Source organism: Molossus molossus, unplaced genomic scaffold, assembly GCF_014108415.1.
Source record: "Molossus molossus isolate mMolMol1 unplaced genomic scaffold, mMolMol1.p scaffold_m16_p_11, whole genome shotgun sequence".
Taxonomy (NCBI): Eukaryota; Metazoa; Chordata; class Mammalia; order Chiroptera; family Molossidae; genus Molossus; species Molossus molossus.
The window spans coordinates 91432225-91447485 of record NW_023425346.1 but is presented as its reverse complement, the minus strand read 5'-3'; the positions used below and the strand labels follow the sequence as shown (position 1 = coordinate 91447485).

Sequence of the window (15261 nt, the reverse complement as noted above, 5' to 3'; positions counted from 1 at the left end):
CAGATAAAATGACAGAAGCAGCTTATTCAGCTGTAACAAGTCAACCGATACAAGGATAATGGAGGAAAAGTAAGACCTTCCCCAGCTCCCTCTCCAAGCCCACCCTGCTGGGGTGACAAGAGCGCCCTGTCTCAGCACTTGTACCGCTAACAGACAGGACAGTTGCAAGGTTGTTCTGTTTCTTTCTCATTTTGTTTTTGCAGTAATGGCATGATACTTTACATGCTACTCTCTGCTCAGCATTGTATCAACAACATTCCCTTTACATAAATACAGATCAATATATAGATCTAACTCATTCTTTTTAATAGTTGCATCATACTCCATTTTTTACCTTAAATTATTAAACCACTCCTTTATTGGATGACATAAGTTCTTCCCAGTGTTTTAAAAAAAACATTTTTTTCCCTTTATTAATTTTTAGAGAAAGAGGAAGGGAGAGAGAGAGAGGGAGAAAGAGATAGAAACATCCATAAGAGAGAACATCGATTGGCTGCCTCCTGCATGCCCCTCACTGGGCATTGGGCCCACAACCTGGGTGTGTGCCCTAACCTGGAATTGAACCGGTGACCCGGTGACCTCTTGGTGGGTGGGTTGACACTCAACCAGTGAGCCACACCAGCCGGGCCTCCAGTGCTTTTTCTTTTTCTTTTTTTTTCCACTATAAAGAAAGTTGTGCCCAGCTGGTGTGGCTCAGTGGTTGAGCATCAACCCATCCACCAAGAGGTCGCCGGGTCACCAGTTCGATTCCTGGTCAGGGCACACCCAGGTTGTGGGCCCAATGCCCGGTGAGGGGCATGCAGGAGGCAGCCAATCTATGTTCTCTCTCATCGATGTTTCTATTTCTCTTCCTCTCCCTTCTTCTCTCTCTAAAATCAATAAAGAAAAAAAGTTAACAGAAAAAAGAATGTTATAATAAACATCTTTGTGTGGGTACACATGCGTGCATTTATTCCTGCAGGTTACTTCCCTTAAATAGAATTTCTGAGTCAAAGGGCATATGCATTTTTTTTATTCCAAATTTCTACAAAAAAGGTGGTAGCAGTTTCTTCTCTTCCTACCTTGTTTTGAAGGTGTCTCTTCTTTCTAAACATAACAGCATTGGATGTAACTCTTCACATTACTGATGTGAATATATTTAAGATGGGCCGGAGGGAGTTTTGATTTGCTTTTTCAAACTCCTGTTGGGCCTCTTCGGATGTGTTGGCCATTTTCTTTACCCCTCTGACTTCTCCCTCTTTATAGCTTCTGCCAGTTTGGGGCCATCTCTTTGCCAGATCTCAGATTGTGACTTTGGGTCCCCTTTGTCACTTGTTTTACTAGCTTTAGAGTACAGTGTCTACTTTACCCAGGCATTTCAGGGGCATTAATCTAGGCCCAGCTTTGCTTCAGATTCCGGAGTGCCAGTCTTGCTGGGACATCTGTTCTCTGCTCTGTTCTCGAGCTGGCCTGGACACGGCCCTGGGTGGTACTGCTGGCCTTCTTAGGAGCCTCAAAGGGATCTTCCTAGGAGTTTTGGCACAGAAACACCTCCAGGGTTAATAGCCAGCTCCAACCAACCCACATATATAAGTGACCTCCTCAACCCCCCGCACCCAAATGGGAGCCCTGACCTTCACTCCTGCTTAGTCATTGTGCAGTGGGAATCCACCACAACCACGTTTGCCCAGCCATGCATGGGACAGCTTGCCAGATGGCGGGATGAAGTGGGGAGCATGGAGGAGGAGGCCACCATCCCTCCAGGGGCTCAGAGCTCCTGCCTCTCTCTTCTGACTGAGAGGCTTCACTCCTCCTGCTTTGTACCCCTTCCCAGGGCCTTCCTCTTTCCAAGCGACCAGCAGATTGACCTGGAGCCGTGGGCAGACGAAGCGGAGTTTGACTGCATCGAGCTACACCAAATGCGTGTGCAGGACAATTGCATATTCTCCATCAGCCCCCGGACGGGGAGCCTGAGTCCTGGGCAGGAGCAGGTGGTGGAGCTCCAGTACAGGTGCTCACCCTGCACTTCCAGTCCCAGAGATCCCCCCTTTCCCCCGGCTCCTGGTGGATCCTGGCCTGGCACCACCCTGGGAGGACCCTGCCTTCCCACTGCAGGGGAGTTTAATTCCCCTTTTGTCCCTTCCCAACTCAGGGGCTTCCACATGCTCCCGGGGCGCCAGCTCAGAGTCACAGGCGTCCTGTGATCGTTTGCTCTCCCACTGGTGCCAGGGCTCCCTAACTCATCCCGGACTTGTGTCCTCCCTTCCAGCCACCTCTTCATTGGCACTGATCGCCTCCCAGTGCTCTTCAAGGTGTCCTATGGCCGGGAGATCCTGGTGAGGCCCCAGCCCTGATCCTGTCCTGGGACAATCAGGGAATTATGGCCCCAGGGAGCTGGGGTCTGAATCTCTCTCCTGGGTGCTTCACTTCCTCCCAAGGAAGGATGCTACTCATGAGCTCTCTGTTTCTAGCTAAATTTCGTTGGTGTGACAGTGAGGCTGGAGCAGAAGTATGTGCACTTCACCTCCACGAGCCACCAGTTCATCCCTGTCCCCATCGGTGACGCACTGCCGCCGCAGCAGGTCAGTGGTCTAAATCATCCTGGCCCCCAAGAGGCCTACATGGTGATCTCTGTGTATCTGCAAAAGTTCTTGATAGGGTGACAAAGATACTGCCTTCCAGAAGCCCTCACTCGAAGCCCTCAGGGGCTACAGGTTGAACCCTGAGACTGGGCAACTGGCAGAGACCCAAGGCAAGAGGCTTCAGCTTCCTGGTGCCTGGTGCCCAGCACTCAGCCAGGCCTTGTTCTCATGCAAAAAGAGGCTTATTATATTTTTAGCTCTAGCACAGTGTTCTTCAAACTTCTTTGACCATAAACCACACTAATGTTTGTTGTTTGTTTGTTTTTTGTTTTTTTATCCTCACTCGAGGACATTGTTCCATTTTTTGTTCAGATAGAGCGGGAGGGAGAGAGAGGAAGAGAGAGAGAGAGAGAGAGAAACATCGATGTGAAAGGGACACATCGAGTGGCTGCCACCTGCACGACCAACCAGGGCCGGGGACAAACTGCAACCGAGGTACATGCCCTTAGAGGGAACCAAACCCTGGTCTCTCTGTACCGCAGGCCGACGCTCCAACCGCTGAGCCAAACCGGCCAGGGCCACACTAATGTATTTTGGATGATAACCCAGTACTTACATACACATACAACAGATCACAAATCAATATATACACTACTATTTAAAAGAACTCTGGTGTTTTGTTTTATTATATTCTGTTCCATATTTTTTTAATGCTGAGCATGACCTACTAAATAGGTTTCATGACCTGCTCGCTAACAGGTCTCAGCAACAGTTTGAAAAGCACTGCTTCAAGGACCTCCTCCTGGATGTGGAAAACTGGAATATGAATTCTCACAAAGCTATAAGATTTTCTTTATTAGCTGGAGGGAACTGGGTTCCTTTGCTGTGAAAATGTACATTGGAAATCTCCAAGAGGGGGACATAGCATTTCCCCAAACATTTCATAGCTTTGAAATTTCCAACCATTTAGAAGCCCTTGTGTTTCTGGGCAGGGGCCTCCAGCCATTCAGCCTCGAGGCAGAGGAATGGGCTCCCTGGACCTGAGTGGAGGTCGCCAGCCCCACGCTCACACCTCCCTTCCCTGCACCACCCTCTACCCCACTGGCTTCCCGGAAGCACCAGCTGGGGCTGGGCGTGCCCAAGCCTGCAGAGGTCCACACACCCCAAAAGGAAGGCAAGGACTCAGGTGCCTCAGGAGAGGGACCAGACCACTCTCTTGTGGCCCTGAGCACAGACAATAGAAAATGTCTCCAGATACGGAGCCAGCAGACCCAGTTGTGCCTCCAGCCAAATTCCACAACTGTGGCCGAGCTTTCTTTCGGTCATGAGATGATGACAGATGATGGCCCGGAAGAGGGCCATGGAAAGAGAGAGAGGTGAACAGATTTAATTTGCATTTTAGAGGTAGAATCATCGGGACTTCCTGGGGATTGGATCTGGGAAGTAAGAGACACGGGGAGATTGAGGATGTGTTGGACTCCTGGTTCGAGCTGCCGGGAATATGTAGTCCACTTACTGAAAGGAGATGCACTGTGGGGGAGGAATAGGTTTTAGAGTGAAGAGTTGCATTGTGGTCAATTTTGAGATGCCTGTGAGACAACCAAGAGAGGTTGTCAAGGAGAAGTTAGTCTGACGTTCAGAGGACGGTCCCAGGGGTGGGCGCTGAAATCGATGAGGCCGGGCCTCAATCCACATGAACTCTATTCTCTCTGGCTTCTCTTTGCTCATCTCTCAAATGAAGGCTTGGGCCAGAAGCTCTCTGGTTTCTTCCAAAATGTTCTGTGATTCCAAAACTTTGGAGTTAATCTCGAGGGACCTCATACCTTCCTTCCGCTCTCTGTTCTGCCTCTAATAGCAGATGTGGAAAGTGGCAGCCTCACAGGTGGTTAGAACCAGAGCCTAGGAAATGATGAAGGCCCTGGCCGGTTTGGCTCAGCGGTTAGAGCGTCCGCCTGCGGTCTGGAGAGACCTGGGTTCAGTTCCCGCTAAGGGCATGTACCTCGGTTGCAGTTTGTCCCCGGCCCTGGTTGGTCGTGCGGGTGGCAGCCACTCGATGTGTCCCTTTCACATCGATGTTTCTCTCTCTCTCTCTCTCCCCCTCCCACTCTATCTGTACAAAAAATGGAAAAATGTCCTCGGGTGAGGATAAAAAAAAAAAAAAAAATGATGAAGAGTCAGGATGGTGCCTGCTTGGACATTTGCCTAAACTCCAATACTAAGGACACGAGCATAGTGTCCCCTTATACCTTAACAAAGGTAAGTCGAGAGCAAATAGAATAAGGATTACAGGTTATCTCAAAACATCACAGGTTGAAAATATAGTTACATGCTTCTTGGATGATGAAGCCAAAAGGGAAATTCGAGGTATTAAGGGAGCTCTGGGACTGTAAGTGTGACTTCTGGAGATCAACCTGCCCACCTGCAGTGGACACAGAATCCCGGGCTCTCTGCATTGCAACCCTGAGCTGGTTTGGAGGTTTTCCTATTTCCACCTCCTGCAGATTTATGAGATGTACAATGGTGGCTCGGTGCCCGTGACATATGAGATCCAGACCAACGTCCTGACTCATGTTCAGGAAAAAAATTTTGACCACCCCATCTTCTGCTGCCTCAACCCCCAAGGGGAGATCCAGCCGGGCACAACTGCTCAGGTCCTGTGGATCTTCTCACCTATTGAAGCCAAGACCTACACAGTGAGCAGCAGCCTGGGCTAACGTGGGGCAGGGGTTGGAGTTGGCCTCCTCAGCAGGCCCTGCTCTGACCAGTCCTTTCCCCCAACCCTCCTAACTCCCCAGGTGAACGTGCCCGTACACATCCTGGGATGGAACTCAGCCATAATCCAATTCCAAGGAGTGGGCTATGACCCCCATGCCATGGGGGATACAGCCCCTTTCCACAATATCTCCTCATGGGACAACAGCTCCGTACACTCAAGGCTGATGGTCCCTGGACAGGTAGGGGACGGGAACTGGGAAGGCATGAGGCCTAGGAGGAGCCTGAGAGCCCAGCGTGGCCAGTGCAGAGGGACGGGGAGGCTGAGAAGGAAAGATGATGATGTTGAGAATGGAAGGATACAGAGAGGAAGCCTGGAACCAGCCCTCCTCCAGAGTTAGGAGGCAGCACCAGCTCCACAGGAGGCTTACCCTGCCACCTAGTGACCACAGGTGTTCTTGCTCAAGCCACTCCACCCTCTTTTCTGGGCATTAGGATGGGGTTATTAGAAAGGGTAGAAAGAAGCTCTCCCATTCTAGGGTTCTAAGGTATTATCTTCAGGCAGAACAGCCCAACCCTGGACCCAGATGGATTTTGCTGAAAGATAACTAGAGTCACTAACATTGTCTTTAGTTCACATACTCCTCAATGTTGGGAGGTCTGATCCATTTATCCATCCACCCATCTATCCATCTCCCCACTGACCTGTATACCCATTTACTCATCCATGTATCTATCCATCCACCCACCCAGCTCTCCATCCATCTTCCCTGCACCCATCCAGACTCTGTCCACTTCGACATCTGCCTGTCCACCCTTCTGCTCTTACCCTTTCAGACTCTTACTGCACGATGAGCCCTGTGGAGGCCCTGGGAACACAGGGAAGAATCCAACGAAGTCCCAGCCCTGGAGGCAATCAGTCTGGATCGAGAGAAAGTGCTCCTTGCATGTGGCCTCAGTCTTTCCAGACACCCCTACAACATAGCTACTATTTTGTGCCCAGTTTCAACAAAAACAGCTGATCACCCATTCATTTACAACCAGAGCAAGGGACTCAAACTGTGTTGGTTGTAGTTCTGTCTTATCAAAGCGAATTCTGATTTCTCAGCCTTCCCAAGCCCATTTTTATGGTCAAAAAGGTTTTAGAGTGAGACCGTCTGGGTTTATTCCAGCTGCACCTGTAAGAGACCTTTGGAGAAAATATTTATGTTGTCTGAACCTTAGCAGCACATCTGTAAAATGGGGACAATAGTAGTACCTGTGTCATAGGGCTATTGGGAAGATCACATGCATGTAAATGGCCTCCCATGGTACCTGGCCTGTTGAAAGCACTCAGTAACTGGCAGTGGTTACTATGGTTATTATTTCTTCACCTCCCAAAGTTCTGTTGTGTTGTCTCCACCAACAGAATGTCTTCCTGTCCCAGTCTCGCATCTCACTGGGAAACATTCCTGTGCAGAGCAAGTGCAGCCGCTTTCTGTTCCTCAACAACATCTCCAAGAATGAGACAATTGTCTTCGTCTGGCAGCTGAAGCCTCTAGACTTCGGGGAGGTGAGAGCCCCTTGTGTCCACAGAATCCGAACCTCCAGCACGGCTCCAGACTTAGCCTATCTCCTCCCATCATGTCCCATCTCAGCCCATCCCATTCCATCCTGTCCCATCCAGTCTCATCTTGTCCCGTCTCACCCCACCCTCCCCTATCCTCCCATCCCATACATCCTCCCATATCATACCACTCCATCCCCTCCCATCCCATCTTGTCCCATTCCATCTCCATGACGATCCAGAGACTCCTTCCCCAAATCAACAGGTGTCTGTGAGCCCCATGAAAGGGAAGGTGGCCCCGGGAGAGTCAATCCCATTTGTGGTGACTCTGAAGGCCTCAGTGCATGCCAGTTTCTACAGCATGGACCTGGTATGCAAGGTAGGACCAGCCCCGGAGAGAAGCTGGGATAAAGCACAGCTCCCAGCCCCGGGGAGTGGGGTGGGCTATTGGATCCCCAGAATCCCAGAGAGAGCCAGCCCCTGGAAAGGTTGGGGGGCCCACAGCACAGGCCCAAGGCAAGGCCTGGCTGCAAGTCTCTCAGACCCTGGTCTTCTCTGTCCTTGTCCTGGGCCCAGGTGTACCAGCAGGAACTCCTTCAGGAGTTCCATAAAGAGCTGCAAGAGTGGAAGGATGAGCAGGTGCGGCAGGAAGTGGAGTTTACAATCACGGACAGGAAAGTGGAGGTGCGGAGGACAGAGTGGGCCTTGAACACACAGATCTTTCTGATTGGCCTTACCAGAGGGGACAGAGGTAGTGATCCGAGTGGGTCTTAATGCAAAATTGGCCAGCCTGCCCTAAGAAATTAGATTTCTTTCATTAGACTAAGCACAGCATCTCTCCAAGAGACTATTTGAATACAGAAGACTGGCTGACCATTTCCTGTTTCATGTAGCTAATATTTAACAAGTGCTTTTTTTTTATTTTGCTTCGTTTTGTTAATCCTCACCCAAGGATATTTTTCCACTGATTTTTTAGATAGAGTGGAAGAGAGGGAGGGAGAGAGAGAGAGAAACACTGATGTGAGAGAGACACATCAATTGGTTGCCTCAGAGTCAGGGATCAAACCTGCAACCCAGGTATGTGCTCTTGACTAGAAATTGAACCCGTGACCCTTTGGTCCATGGGCCGATGCTCTAAGTGCTGAGCCAAACCAGCCAAGGCCAACACGTGCCTTTGAAATGCTGGGTACTGGAGACCAGGGAAACAAGATAGAGTTCACCTCCTGACAGAGAACAGTACAGGATGGTGGTTTTGGGTGCAGGCTCTGGGAAAGCGTTGCTGGTTTTGATTATTTCTAGCTCCATGATCTTGGTCAAATTATTTAACTTCTCAGTTCCCTCAACTATAAAATGAGGGTAATATGACATCTGGGATTGGCTTCAAGGTCATTCAGAGGTGGGATGGAGATGAGACAAGATGGGCTGAGAGCGGCTAATTGTTGAATCTGGGTAGCGAGTAATGGAAGATACGTACTTTGTAGCAATCTTTACAAATTTTGATATATTTGAAATTTCCCAAATTAAGAAGGTTAAAAATAAAAGTGTAAAAAATGTTTTCAGGTGCCAGTAAAATATTATCTGCTCTACAGTACTGTTGGGAGGACTAAATGAGTTAATATATGCAACATGTCTACAACAGTGTCTGGCCCCTAGTGAGCATTCACTGAACACGCTATGAGCATTTGTCAGGGGAAAACGGTAAACATGAGATGAAACACGTCTTGGTTCCTCCCCCAGTCTCATAGCCTTCCCATGATGGTCTTCTTGTCCCTCAATCACCTCTGTGTCCACCACACTGAACTCCCAGGGAGAGACTGCTCCTCTCTGAAGCTCTGGCCCAACCATGAATGCAAATCACATCTTGAGGCCACAGAAGAAGGGATTTCTGAATTAAGTTGTAATAAGGGGGGCTGTTCCTTATCACACCAAAGCACAAAGCTCCAGGGCACAAAGATAAACTCTTTTGGGGCAGCCTACACATATTTGGTGGCACTTCCTATTTCCTTCAGTTGGATAACCAGATTTTCCTTGTCTATAGGTCACACTTCCCTCGGGAAGTTTCTGGAAGAGGGTGTGGCTAGGACTTGGGCAAGTCCTAGAGGGCAACAGGTCCTGGCATTGACTGCAGGTCTTTGGTGGGTCAGTAGAAAGGGTAGGAAGAGAAGAGTTCCTCTAGTCCTCTTGTATCCTAAGCAGGGGTCTCTTTACTCCCACAGAGAAGGGTATATTGTACAGCCTGTGGACCTACGAGGAAGTACAAGGTAAGGCCATAAGCCGCGGGCCCATCTCCTTGGATAACTTGAGAGGGTCCTTGCTCGCTCTCAGAGATACCTCCAATCCGTGGTCCAGCCTCCTAGAAGGGAGGGATAAAAGTGCCAATGGGTGAAGTCAAACCCCTGTGTGGCCCAAAAGGTCTGGTTGGTGAGCTAGGGACCCATTGGTGATGTGAATGCAGTTCCCAAAGACTTGCCATCATGCCTCCCCTTTCCCAAAGACGCTGCCCCCTATCAGGAAACAGCAGTCTCTCAACCAGCCCACCAGCTGGAATCTTAAGATCCCAAAGGAGGAGACATCTTGGCCACGTCCCCAGCCACCTTCACCAATCATGCTCTACTTGGGCCTCACTGCCCGTGCCCATGCCATCGACTACTTCCTGGCTAACTTCTTCTCCGACTTTTCCCGATACTTCTTGCACAGGTGATCTCTCAGGGAGTGAGAGGTCTCCTTCCTCTGCTCTCTGTCCCCTCTCCCACTCCAGAACAGGGGTTTTCCAGACCCAATCCTTGCTGAGGGCTTGGAAGAGGTGCAGTGGGGGACCTCAGGTCTAATAGGGCATTGCTAGGTCCAAGCTGCCCCCATTTCTGCTTAGGCCCTTATGAGGAGAGGGCAAAGAGCCAGAGCCCCCAGAGAATCCACCTAGGCCTCCTCATTCCTCCCTTTACAAATTAGAGCCTCTCCAGGGCCTGCACTGACTCTGAGCATTGGGTTTAGTTCCCCAAATACAGTAGCACCATGTTTGGGTTAAGACTGGGTCTAACCCAAACTCATCTACGTCCTCATGGCTATGAGGCCACCACCCCTGCTCATGCCCCCAGCCCTAGCATGGTGGCTTGCCCAGGCCATTCAATGTCACGGCTTGCCCCAGGGACCTGCCAAAGAATTGTGTCAGGGAGGAGTCAGAGGCTTCTGAGAAAGAATCCCCTGACAAGTGGGACCCTGCCTCCAAGCAGAAGAAGCAGCTTCTGGTTGACTGTCTCACCGCCATCATCAGGTGACTGTCCATTCCCTGGATCCTCACCCCCTCCCCATTTCTCCGGCCCATTCAGTCAACTCTGGGTCCACTAACAGCCCCTGAAGTCCTAGCCCTTTCTTTCCTGAAAAATATAACTTCCTCACAAGATCCTCCCATTGGTGGCCCCAGGAGGGATCATCAAGGCTGGATTCTGCCCTGTGCATGGCTGGTAGATGAGGTCTGAGCCAGTTTACATTCTCTCCAGGGTTTCTGCCCCTCATCCATGTAACTCTGACCTCCTGGTTCTGTCTCCACCACATAATGTTCACTTCTAAGACTCCATGGGGTCCAGAGACACCTTCCTCTAAAGAAGGATAGGAGGGGCAATGGACCAAGGGCTCCCCTTCCCCACTTTGCTCCTGTTTGTGAACACAGTAGGCAAGAACCACTACTTGGGGAATACTGAAACCAAAACTCATAGGGGGCTGCAAAGCCTCTCAACGACAAACTTCTCTTCCTCCCTGCCACCCAGGGGCCTGTTGGAAGACAAGACCTTCCATGAGGCCATAGAACAAACCCTGGTGGAGCGGACGCCTTACTTTTGCCAGTTCTGGAATGAGCAGTCAGCCAGGTTCATGGCCCACAACAGCAATGTGTACTTAGAGCCAGACTCATCTCTATCCTCCGACAGTGGAGAGAATGCGGAAGCCAAGGAGCAGGAGGAGGACAAATGGAGGCCGGGGAAGCAAGAAGTAGGGGAAGAGGATGAGGAGGAGGAAGAAGAAGAGGAGGAGGAGGAGGAGGAGTTAGAGGAGGAAGAGGAGGAAGAAGAGATAAAAGAGGAGGAGGAAACAGGCAAGGAGGAGCTGGAGGTGAAGGAGGAGGTAAAGGAGAAGGAAGAGAAGTTGACCCGGACAGGGATTGAATCCACACCGCCACCTATGTCCCAGGAGTTGCAGAAATGGTGGTGGCAGCAGCAGCTGAAGGTCATAATGAAGGAGGAGCAAGAGCACGATGAGAAGGAGGCCATCAGTCGGTGAGCAGCTAGACCCAGGTGAGGGTTTGGAGGGGGGGCTGTATGCAGAAGGACCCTTCCTGCAAGGCGATGGTATACTGGGGTGACCTCTACTATACGCATCTCTACCCATGCAGTGTTCACTCACATTACATTGGAAGGGTAAGGCCTGGGTGCGAGTCTTTACAGAATGGCGGGCTAGTTTTAATTTTTTCTCCAAGACCTGGCTATTAACATTCACCATCATACCACTTCAAGGAGGATAGTTATAGTCTTCAAGGTTTCTTCAATGGGTTTCCAGAACCAGAAAAGAAGTACCACCTCTCCTTGTACCACTTTCCCCCGGGGACTGCTCTGTGGTTGCTTTCTGTTGGGGTTGGAATTTCCTTGGCCCTGTCGACTCCCTTCTGCTGTCTCTCACTGCTGGATGCCTTTCCCCAAACCTGGTTTTGGAATGTGGACTTTGATTACTTGAGTTCGAATCCCACCACTGTATCAGCCGCATGACATTTGGCAACTTGGGCTCTTTTAAGTGTCTGTAAAATTGGAACGAGGATGCTTCCTAGTGTTGGGAGGGTGAGGAGTTAAATGAGAATCCATGTAGATAGAGCGCGTGGCACATAGTACAGCACAGAGGAGGCCACCAGAGGACAGCATCTTGGCAGGTGATGGCGCTGACCCTGCCGCCCTGGTCCCCCACAGGCTCCCGGCTTTCGCCAACCTGCAGGAGGCGCTGCTGGAGAACATAATCCAGAACATCCTGGTGGAGGCGAGCCGAGGAGAGGTGGTGCTCACCTCTCGGCCGCGCGTCATCGCGCTGCCACCGCTCAGCTTTCCCAGGTGGGGGCACCGGGGCGCCGCAGCAGGAACCGCACCAGAGAGGTGTGGAGGGGTGCCAGAGGAGGGCATTCTTGGCCAGAAACGTCGCCCTCACCCCTGCCTGGGCTTTCTATCTTCCAGAACTCCGACTCCAGACCTGCTGGCGACAGCTCCCCTAGAGTCACAGCAAATAGTGCCCCGGCTGCTGGCGGCACCGCCCTCTCCTGATGTATTGCGGACACAAGCGCCCAGCCCCTTGAACTTGCTTCCCTAGGTTCTGCCGGACACCTCTCCACTGCTCCACCAGTAAAACATCTAGCCTTTAAAAAAAAAAAATCTGCCTTTACTTTATTCACTGATGTGGGAGCGACTCTGCGCGCACGTTCTGACAAACAGATGGTGGGAGCGGCCGATCGGACCGCAGCGACTCCTTGGAGACAGGGCCTGACTGGGAGGTCGCGCCTCTCCACTCCATAGCACAGCTAGGCGAGGGTTCTCTGACTGGCTGCTTGGCCCTGGACCTGGTCAGGCCAGGGGAGGGCATTTCTGCTGGGGCCTGGCTGCCTTTGCCCCAGCGCAGGTGGTGGTCAGGAACTGAACGCCAGGCCTGTTCCGTGCAGCAGGTGGTTGCGAGTGGAGGTGACCACTCCAAGGCCCGGGCACTCCGCCCTCAGCCTTTTTCCGGCAGCTGCAGGGCTCCTGGAACTCTGCTAATAGATTGGAAAGAAAGGGAAACGGAGGCACATCTCTGAGGGCCAAGAGCTATAGACGCTGGAACGCGGGTGCAGGTCACCCCTAGACAGCGGGCCACAATCTCTAGGAGCTACTCCCATTATGACTAGGAATTCCCTGACCAGGGGATGTCCCGCCTTCCTAGGATACCCACCTCCTGCTCCCCCTAACCTCGGCCAGGCAGCCTCTGTCCTCTGCTCTTCGGCTCCTCCCATCCTCCCCCCGAACACTCCGCCAGAGGCGGGTGGGTGGAAAAGTGACATCTGGTGTTGTTCCAGAGGCGCCCAGGTCCCCACCCCCCCCCCCAACACCCCCATCCCGCCGCCAAGGCCTCGGAAGAGCTCTGGCCCCAGAGCCCCGGCGGGGGTGGGGAAGGGGTTGGGGCGCTCCGCCTCCTCTGAGTCAATATTTGCCCCGAGCAAACGGGCACCCGCACAGGTGTGAGTGTGCGTGTGTGTGTGTGTGTCTGGGGGCGGGGACTGAACAAGCCGTATAAGAGCGCGCTGAGCCCGAGCTTCGGCACAAGCTCGGAAACGTGCACTGGGGACCAAGCCAAGCAGGGCCCGATCGGGTGGAGGGTGGCCAGGAAGGGAGGGGCAGACCAGGTGCGCACCTGTGGTGGCCGCCCGGGGCCGCCGACGTGTCAGCCACAGATGCGCGCAGGTGAGGCGGCGGCTGGTGGAGCGCGGCGCGGCACTGCGCTCTCGGAAGACCAGGACCTGGAGATCATCGAGGGCCACCGCCAGGCCCCGGGCCCTCCGCTCCCGCCCCGCGACGAGCCCCTCGCACAAACCGGACCTGAGCGTTTTGTTCGTTCGGCTCGCGTGAGGCAGGGGCGGCCTCTCAGCACCCGCCCGGAGGCCCAGCCCGATCGCCACGCAGGCACCGGCCGCCGCCGCCGCCATACGGGTCGGATAGGCTGTGCGCCGCTCACAGGGGAAATCCGGCTCCCATCCGGCCCCACCCGCTTTGCCTTGTCCTGCCCTGGCCCGCAACTCCTGGGCTGGGCTGCCGGGCTCCGTTCGGGGTGATGCGGGCCACTGAGCAGGTCCCACCGGGTAGCATAGGGGGCTGTAACCCGGAACAGGAGCATTTCAGAGAACGTGAAACCGGTTTCTGGCCCGACTCTGTCCCAGCGACTTCTGTGGCCTTGGGCAAGTCATTTCTCGGGCCTCTCCTGGGATTTTCTCATTTGCAAAATGAGAATGTTGGTCTGGCCTCCCGTGAGGGCCTCACCAGTCTCCATATACTGGTTTCTGGGCTTCTAGCAGTATATCTGAGGCCCCTGACCTGGAAAGTTGGAGGCCCTCAGAAGAGTTGGAGCAATTAGTGGTGAGGTGTGGAAAGTCTGGGAGGGGTGGGCTAGAACCATGATGAAGGATCATGTCCTTCCTCCAGATCCCTACAGTACTGTCATCCTGAGGATTCACTCCCTGTCACCTCCCCCACCCCTCTTTCAATCTTCCCATATCTGAGACAGACAGACAGACAGACAGACAGATTGATAGGAAAGGACAAACACAGGGTCCAGTAGTCCCTGCCTGATGGGGTCCCCAGGCACAGCAGCGCATCACCTTTCCCTAACTTCATAACTCCAAGGCCTCTTATTTCAGGGTGGGGGTGGGGTCTATGTGGCCCTCAGCTTAGCTGGGAGTCCATGAGTCATCAGCTACAACCCAAATCTGGGACAGACCATCCCCTTTTCTGGAGACTCAAAGTGTTAAGATCTGACATGGAGGAGGGGGACAGATATTATTCGAGACCGCTGGCCTTCTGCTCGGAGACCCTAGAACTGAGGGCTCCACACAAGGCCTGGAGCCAGTCTGAGTCCCTGGCTGAGTCTGTCCTGTGACTCCAGCTGTCCTCCACTCCTCCTCCCAAAATTGATGGTAATGCTGAGCCAGCCCCAGATGGAGGGGCTAGTTATAGATGGGGTGGAACCAAGGCTCCTTGGACAGCAATATGGAGCCCCAGTTCCCCCTTAGGGTGAGGAAGCCTTGTGGGAAGGGACTGCACCCCCACACACCCATGGCCTGGGCAAGCCCTCAGGGAGATGAGAGTGAGGGTCAGGAGTCACTGGTCCCTTTCAGCTCCAATATCGATGTTGCTGGAGGTGCTTGCTGGCTTGTCCCCCCCCCCCCCACTCCATTACCATCCCTCACCTGACCACCCTCATGTTCCATGGGATCTGCTGAGTCCTTGTTGCAGAGAAGGGAAGGGAGTGAGGATGAGATGACCCTGACAGATCCCAGGCAGGTCTGGGGAGAGGGGGCACTGCAGGTGGCATCTGCAGGCAGCAGCTTGGAGGGGAATGAGGGGGTGCATGGGTCCCAGGCTGGGGCGTGTGCAGCCCCCATTTTGGCCTCCCTGAACAGGCTTCCGTCCTGGGCCTAGCCCTCTGCTTTTTGCCTGGCACTGAATGGTGTGCCTGTCAGGGACTAGGCCTGGTGCTGGCACGTCCTCCTGTGTCCTCCCTGTGCCTTGGACGGGTTTTCTCCCAACCCCCAATCATAGAAGGGGGCTAGCGCTCTCCCTTATCTGGCTGGGATTCTAGAGATACTGGGGCTGCGCAAAAAGGTCTCCCCTGGAATGACCCCCAACACACACACACACAACAGTCCTTTGGCAAGGGATTGTTGAGAAA

General features: G+C 52.8%; 1 protein-coding gene across 1 annotated transcript in view; it reads left to right on the top strand.

Annotated features, from left to right (window-relative positions):
• Window positions 1-12159, top strand: part of CFAP65 (cilia and flagella associated protein 65) — a 35209-nt gene extending 23050 nt beyond the window's left edge. The window contains 14 exon segments of the mRNA XM_036253356.1: window positions 1814-1990; window positions 2249-2315; window positions 2451-2561; window positions 5063-5254; window positions 5357-5515; window positions 6682-6825; window positions 7085-7198; window positions 7396-7503; window positions 9036-9080; window positions 9314-9516; window positions 9965-10090; window positions 10584-11087; window positions 11769-11906; window positions 12027-12159. Of these exon segments, the coding sequence (XP_036109249.1) occupies window positions 1814-1990; window positions 2249-2315; window positions 2451-2561; window positions 5063-5254; window positions 5357-5515; window positions 6682-6825; window positions 7085-7198; window positions 7396-7503; window positions 9036-9080; window positions 9314-9516; window positions 9965-10090; window positions 10584-11087; window positions 11769-11906; window positions 12027-12159 (2221 nt within the window).
• The last annotated feature ends 3102 nt before the right edge of the window (window positions 12160-15261 follow it).